General features: G+C 41.8%; 1 protein-coding gene across 1 annotated transcript; it reads left to right on the forward strand.

The window, feature by feature from the left end:
• Positions 1-785: 785 nt before the first annotated feature.
• LOC115167280 (ganglioside GM2 activator) lies at positions 786-6,550 on the forward strand. Its single transcript, XM_029721542.1, has 4 exons — positions 786-1,147; positions 1,254-1,406; positions 4,052-4,234; positions 5,291-6,550. The coding sequence occupies exons 1-4, from the start codon at positions 1,049-1,051 to the stop codon at positions 5,447-5,449; spliced, it is 594 nt and encodes a 197-aa protein (XP_029577402.1). The 5' UTR covers positions 786-1,048; the 3' UTR covers positions 5,450-6,550.
• Positions 6,551-8,428: the final 1,878 nt, after the last annotated feature.

The raw sequence follows: 8,428 nt of genomic DNA on the forward strand, positions 1-8,428 counted from the left end.
GGTGTTCACAGGGAGGTGAGGCCATGCCGTGGTGTTCACAGAAAGGTGAGGCCATGCCGTGGTGTTCACAGGGAGGTGAGGCCATGCCGTGGTGTTCACAGAGAGGTGAGGCCATGCCGTGGTGTTCACAGAGAGGTGAGGAAATAAAGACAACATCTCCATCTTGTGGAGAGAAGCAGATCAACAGTACTGTAGAATAAACTGGCCCACAGGCAAGTCCACTACTATAGGCTAGAAAGCCAGTGTAGGCATTCAGAGTGTTGTCTTCAAAATACAGTGCCTCAGGCTAGCAACAAATGAAGCCTATCCCATGGGTTTAGCTGCAATGCTAAATGCTTGTTTTGGAACTTGGATGGAATACTAATGGATGGCAGTTTTTGCTGATATGTGTGGCTACTTGCCGAAGGTATCACAAAATCTGTCAACCACTGCATTTTCTCTATATTGGGGACAGGCTATGGACTAGATTTGTTCACAAAAGCCTGTATGACAATTTGTTAATTTAAAAATGAAAGACCAATTTCCTGATTGTAGGTATCAAGTGAGTGATTAAATTGATTACCAAAACTAATACATCAGGTACGTATGCTTCTGACTGTAGGAAGATCTCACTCGCATAATCTCACTTGCGTCCTCTTTTCTCTCTCCTCGCTTCCTTCTCAAACTCCATTGGATGAGAGAGCCAGAGGTTCCGCCCAATTTGACCTTCTCCTCCAATGGGGTTTGAGAAGGAGGAGATAGATATTGAGATTTTATCATTTGCATTTGAGCCTCCTTTATTTCTATAGGAAATTGGACTTTAATCTCCTTTATTTCTATAAAGGAGGCGCAAATACAAATAGGAAAATCTCAATATCTGCTCCTCGCGAAGTCTGTCACGAGCCTCGGGAGTGATTTGATAAACACGGAAGTGAGACTATTTAGCGCTCGGTGACGCAGTCATTCCCGATTCGTTTTAGCTGTGCACGGTGTTACTTTATGCGCTTTCTGTTGTTATCTTGAATTAACCGTAATTACTTCTAGTTCAGTTGTAGATTAGTTGAGCACAATGAAAAATTGTATTGTTAATGTGATAATGCTATGCATTGTAATACAGGTGAATTGCGCTTTGGATTTCGAGAAAACGCGCACAGCATATTCTGCGAAGGTGAGTGAAGTATCTTTACTTTTATTCAAATATTGTTCATTAACCTACTCTTATCAATTCATTATGTTTAGTACAGTAACATAGACTATTCAATATTCTTGCACAGATCTTTGGGTTCTCATGGGAGAACTGTGGTAAGCCAGACGACCCAGCGGTTCTGAAGACCCTAACCGTGTCCCCGGACCCCATCACAGTTCCAGGGGACGTAAAGGCCAGTGCGTCCGGTAAAACGACGGTCGAGCTGGCCGCTCCCCTCGCTGTGAGTACTAAGCATGCACCAATAGTCTCCTCTTCAAATGCTAAAATGAGATATTGAATTGCTATTTGATTACTTATAAAGTATACTTATTTGTTAAGGTTTGTTAAAGTTTTTGTAATTAACCAACCATTAGTTTTCTATGTAGGCATAAGGTATTGCCTGTCTTTAATATGTATATACATATCCACAGGAAGTGAGTGTGCTGCAGAAACCCCTGAAAATCAGAATAATAACAAAAAAATATTTTAACTAATATATCAATGTTTTTCGATTTTTTTAAATATTTTCTTTTTTTTACAAGTGCAGTGCACTTTACTAGTCCTGTATAAGCTGACATATAGACATCTGTAGCGCTGGACAAAAAAGGTAGTTATATAATTAAGAACACCCCACCCCCAAACTACTTCCTACGCTATACAGTACATATTTATAAAAATAAAAGTCATTTATCAGACTAGGCTATAGTTCACAAGAGAAGGGATGGCATTGGCAGTGGTGATGGCAATGTTCTGATCAAGAATGCACTAATGTAATACTGTTGCGTTTTGAAAGTTTTTGCAACAGACAGATTTCACGTCCTGGACATTCTGTTGTTCCCAACTTGTATTGGTTTAGTTGATGCAATGCAGAGAAGACTGACTGACTTGACTGTTCTTCCTGGGAAATCAATCACTTAGATCAGTGTCAGATTCTTCCTTTCTTTCCTATCCATATTTCTCTCTAACAATCGGTGACATCATTGCAAGGGAGGAATAGAACAATTTCTGCTTTGCTGTAAACAACTTGGGTGCAATGTCCAAGTCAAGAATAGCCTGACATTCGTGTTTTAAAACACCCCGTACTGGTCCTATTTTCTCCTCTTAGGTAACTTGACCAAGCCTGGCGGTACGTCTGTAAAATAGTTTTATTGACATATACTTCGCTTTTCATAACATCCCAGTTAACGTGGTATATGGTCTGATATACCACGGCTGTCAGCCAATCAGCATTTAGGGCTCGAACCACCCAGGTTATAACAGCATTTTTGTCCATTGGTTAAACGTTACCTTGTGATGGCCTACCTTGTGGATAGGCGTACTGTTACTGTAGCCTACTGTGTTGATCCAGACATCCCAGTTAACTGGTCCTGCTAACAGTCAAAAGTTTGGACACGCCGACTCATTCAAGGGTTTTTCTTTATTTGTTTACTATTTCTACATTGTAGAATAATAGTGAAGACATCAAAACTATGAAATAACACATGGAAGGAATCATGTAGTAACCAAAAAAAGTGTTAAACAAATCAAAATATATTTGAGATTCTTCAAAGTAGCCACCTTTTGCCTGGATGAGAGCTTTGCACACTCTTGAAATTCTCTCAACCAGCTTCATGAGGTAGTCACCTGGAAAGCTTTTCCAACAGTCTTGAAGGAGTTCCCACATATGCTGAGTACTTGTTAGCTGCTTTTCCTTCACCCTAAGGTCTAGCTCATCCCAAACCATCTCAATTGAGTTGAGGTCGGGTGATTGTGGAGGCCAAGTCATCTGATGCAGTACTCCATCACTCTCCTTCTTGATCAAATAGCCCTTACACAGCCTGGAAGTGTGTTTTGGGTCATTGCCCTGTTGAAAAACAAATTATAGTCCCACTAAGCACAAACCAGATGGGATGGCGTATCGCTGCAGAATGCTGGTTAAGTGTGCCTTGAATTCTAAATAAATCACTGACAGTGTCACCAGCAAAGCACCCCCACACCATCACACCTCCTCCTCCATGCTTCACAGTGGGAACCACACACCTACTCTGCGTCTCACAAAGCCACGGCGGTTGGAGCCAAAAATTCACATTTGGACTCATCAGACCAAAGGACAGATTTCCACTGGTCTAATGTCGATTGCTCGTGTTTCTTGGCCCATCAAGTCTCTTCTTATTAGTGTCCTTTAGTAGTGGTTTCTTTGCAGCAATTCAACCATGAAGGCCTGATTCACGCCATCTCCTCTGGCTGAAATCTGAGGTGCAGTTAATTGCTGATTTCTGAGGCTGGTAACTAATGACTTTATCCTCTACAGCAGACATAACTCTGGTTCTTCCTTTCCTGTGGCGATCCTCATGAGCGCCAGTTTCATCATAGCGCTTGATGGTTTTTGCGACTGCACTTGATGAAACGTTCAAAGTTCTTGAGATGTTCCATATTGACTGATCTTCATGTCTTAAGTAATGATGGACTGTCATTTCTCTTTGCTTATTTGAGCTGTTCTTGACATAATATGGACTTGGTCTTTTACCAAATAGGGCTATCTTCTGTATACCACCCCTACCTTGTCACAACACAACTGATTGGCTCAAATGCATTAAGAAGGAAAGAAATTCCACAAATTAACTTTTAACAAGGCACACCTGTTAATTGAAATGCATTCCAGGTGACTACCTCATGAAGCTGGTTGAGAGAATGCCAAGAGTATGCAAAGCTGTCATCAAGGCAAAGGGAGGCTACTTGGAAGAATCTCAAATATAAAATATATTTTGATTTGTTTAACACTTTTTTTTGGTTACTCCATGACTCCATATGTGTTATTTCATAGTTGTGATGTCTTCACTATTATTCTATTGCCTTGAATGAGTAGGTGTGTCTAAACTTTTGACTTGTTCTGTATTTCTCTCTTAGGTGAACGTGACACTGGAGAAGGAGGTGGCAGGGTTCTGGGTCAAGGTGCCGTGTGTGGAAGAGATCGGGAGCTGCCACTATGCAGACGGCTGTGACCTGCTCAACCAGCTGATACCGCCAGGACAGGACTGTCCTGAACCTCTACACACCTACGGCATCCCCTGCCACTGTCCCTTTAAAGCTGTGAGTCTATACTGTAGTTCATCCCCTGCCACTGTCCCTTAAAGCTGTGAGTCTATACTGTAGTTCATCCCCTGCCACTGTCCCTTAAAGCTGTGAGTCTATACTGTAGTTCATCCCCTGCCACTGTCCCTTTAAAGCTGTGAGTCTATACTGTAGTTCATCCCCTGCCACTGTCCCTTAAAGCTGTGAGTCTATACTGTAGTTCATCCCCTGCCACTGTCCCTTAAAGCTGTGAGTCTATACTGTAGTTCATCCCCTGCCACTGTCCCTTAAAGCTGTGAGTCTATACTGTAGTTCATCCCCTGCCACTGTCCGTTTAAAGCTGTGAGTCTATACTGTAGTTCATCCCCTGCCACTGTTCCTTTAAAGCCGTGAGTCTATAGTTTATGGTCGTGTTCATTAGGGCACAATCATTTGAAACTGTTTTGCAATGACAAATGATCATGGCTGTTTCTTATTGGACAAGTCCTGTTAGTCCCTCTATAAGCCTGTCTGTCTATTTTCTTCCGTTTGTTGCCTTTTGAACCCACCCCCTAGAAAGAACCTGTTCCTCCAGTGGTTAATGGCTACTTCCCTCTTTCATATTCTGTTCAGTGCAATGTAGTGAATGTCCATTGATAGCACTGTGAGTGATTGGTAACAGAGTGATGTTTGTTGAACAGCAGCTAGCCAAACAACAAAGTGTTAAAAAAAAAACCGTTCTCTGAATGTTTTGAACATGTGCACTTAACATTCTGTTGCTCAGTACTCGTTCTGTTTTTCTCAAAGATAATTTTTTCTGTTTACTCAATTCATGTCTATTGGGCTCAAATGACCTATTTTCTGTCTCCTAAGGGTGCATACCTTTTCTATACAGTAAAACATGTTTCACTCAAAGGCTATGTCCCAAATAACACCCTATCCCTAAATATACAGTACTTTGACCAAGGTGCACTACCCTTGAAAAGAGCCCTATGGGCCTTGGTCATAAGTAGTGCACTATCTAGGGAATAGGATGCCATTCGGGACATAGTGAAAGTGTATTGGTTAAAACCTCTATTTCCTGTCTTTTCTAAGGGGATGTACACGCTACCAGAGTCAGACTTCTACCTCCCTGACATTGAGCTTCCCTATTGGCTGACCAACGGACACTACAGGGTACAGGGAGAGCTGGGAGCTATGGGAAAAGAACTGGGCTGCCTCAAAATCACCTTTGCTGTCCACTCTAATAACTAAACAATGGATAAATCACCTTCTCTTTCCACTCTAATTAAATGGTGGATACAGGGAACATAATGTGCCATTCGGTGAGCTGCGGTACTGAACCTATTGTCTTCTTTATTCTGAAGGGAACTTCTGCTCTCATCTCTTCTCATCTCATTAAACTGCCAATTGAGAACGGGGCCTGTATAGACAAAGTCTCTAGGAGTAGGAGTACTGATCAGTTTTACCGTCACAATCGTAATGAGTAGGAGGGTGGACCTGATCCTAGATCAGCACTCTGAGATACTTTGTGGATACTGGCCCTGTACCAAACAAGCAGTAACTGAGCTGCTACTGTACTTTAGGACACGATTCAGTCGAATTTTCAGGTCAAACGGTTGAGTGATTTGCATGACTACGTACTGGCTTCCTACTGTACTGCTATGAACTTGTCATCAACCTGTTTGATTCTTTTTTTTCAGAATGTTTTACACTGTCTTTTTTTATACAGGATGAATTTGATTAGATTCCTTGTCAAGGGTGAATGGCCGTGGGTATGCTTCTATTGCTCATTGGCTTCTACCCTAGGTAAGGTGCTGGTCACATGACTAGGAGTTTTTATTGTGCCATAGTCATTTCTGGCTGACTCTTACTGTGTCATTTGTTTTTGGTTCTATGGATCGTAATGCTACTTCCTGTTGCTAGTGGTGACACTTCTGATTTTTAGAACCCCAGGGAATATGTTGTTCTTCCTGTTGATTTGTGTATTGATCAGTTTTTTTCTGAAGGTGTTTTGTTGTTGACATATTCAAAGTGCCTAAGTAGACCTGCTGAAATTGAGGTCTACGAATCTGTGTGATGTTTGAAAGGGAAATGGGATTAATACAGGCAATCAATCCCCTCCTTATAATACCAATAGCCTAATCCTATTCTATAACCAGTTAAAGTGTTTTTTTAAATCAAAATTCAAATGAAATGGTAATCAAGTATCAACGTTTTTAGGAATCAACATGAAAAATTGTACCTTGATTATTTCGAAATGACATGCTTACTACTATAACAAATCAGCATTGCTGGCCAATATTTCACTGTAAAACCCTTTTTAAAATAAAAGATTATCCCATGTGTTGGTAAGTCTTTGTTTTCTGAAATGCATGACTGTATTGTGATTGAACGTCTGCAGTTGCACAGGATGGACACAGGATGGAACTAGTGGTTAAATGTTGATAACATCACATTGAGACTTATTCCTGGCTTCAGTCTACCAACTTCTTTGGTAGTTTCTTGAAAAGATGCCATGCAAATGATGTGAAGTACCGTAATTTGATTACTTACTTTAACATTGTGGTGCAAGTTTAGGCTCCCGAGTGGCACAGCGGTCTAAGGCACTGCATCTCAGTGCTAGAGGCGTCACTACAGACCCTGGTTCGATTCCAGGCTGTATCACAACCGGACGTGATTGGGAGTCCCATAGGGCGATGCACAACTGTCCCAGCGTTGTTAGGGTTTGGCCGGGGTAGGCTGTCATTGTAAATTAGAATTTGTTCTTAACTGACTTGTCTAGTTAAATAAAGGTTCAATTAAAATGAATGAATGAATGGAGGGGGGATGTTATGGGTATCTTAGTACCAATCTGTCTGATGTGTTGACCAGCTGGTCTGCAGATGGATACACTGTCCTCCTAGTACAATGCTGCTCAGTCCAGAGTCCAGATTACTCTTCTCAAATTGACAACATTCTCCTCATTCCTGATTGTCCAAGGTGTACTTCAATTCACTTTACACTAACAGATGTCCAGGTGCTCTGTAGTGTTTTTCTCTCAGCCAGGCTATCTCAACAGGGCTTGTTATATCTATCCACTCACTCCTTTAGGCCTCAGCCAGGCTATCTTAACAGGGCTTGTTATATCCACTCACTCCTTTAGGCCTCAACCAGGCTATCTCAACAGGGCTTGTTATATCTATCTATCCACTCACTCCTTTAGGCCTCAGCCAGGCTATCTCAACAGGGCTTGCTGTAGCTCTAAGTGGTCCTGGAGAGATACTGGCTGTGTAGACTTTGGTTACAGCTCCGCAATCACACATCTGATTCAACTAAAGATCCAGACTGAAGATCATGATCGGTTGATTATGTGATAGCTGTGTTAGTGATGGGCAGGAACAAAAGCCTGCACACCCCAGTAACTCTCCTCCAGGACTGGAGCTAGCTGGGGAACCCTGGAACACCCTGTCATATAGCCTGAAAGTGTGTTCTCTACTCTCTTTCCTCTCAACCCTCCTGCTGCAGATTGATCCAGGGCCAAGATACAGTAGAGTACAATCATTTACCCCCCTAGCTAACAATCAGATTTTACAGGCTTGTTATTGAACTGTAAAACAGTGTGTCATCTCTACCTGGTGCTGGAAGATAAAGGTTGTTATGTAAATGCAGCGGTGGATAGATTGCTGGTGTTAAATTTCTGAGGTGGGACATGGCAAGTGGAGGTGATGTATTGTGTCTGATGTTGAGGGAGACAGACTGAGTCTCTCTCTCTCTCTCTCTCTCTGCATCCCTCTTTCTCTCTCCCTTTCCCCACCCCACACTCTCTTTATCTCGCTATCTCTGTACTTCTCTCACTCTCTCTGTTCCTCTCTCTCTTTCTCAAAACATGTCTCAGAGTAGATGTCTCAGTTAAGAAGCCTAGTCTGTCTTGTATAGCTAGCAACTGATCACAGTAATAATACTAATGGTTTCTGTTTGGACTGAAGTAGTGTTTCACCTTCAACTCAGGTATGAAATAGAAAGCAAGATTTGACACGTTCTGTTTGCTTCTGCAAACTGTTTGTTAGTGTTGTGTATTCTTAGACATTTAACAGGTTTATGATTTCCTGTCAGCTCTGCATGTATATTCTCTTTACTGTATGTACCCTCCCCTCATGTCTATAAACTTCCTGTATGTACCGGAAATATAAAGCACTGTGTACAGTATCCTACTGTCCTCTGTTGTGGCTACAGGGAAATATAAAGCACTGT

Source organism: Salmo trutta, chromosome 3 (genome assembly GCF_901001165.1).
Source record: "Salmo trutta chromosome 3, fSalTru1.1, whole genome shotgun sequence".
NCBI classification, from domain to species: Eukaryota; Metazoa; Chordata; class Actinopteri; order Salmoniformes; family Salmonidae; genus Salmo; species Salmo trutta.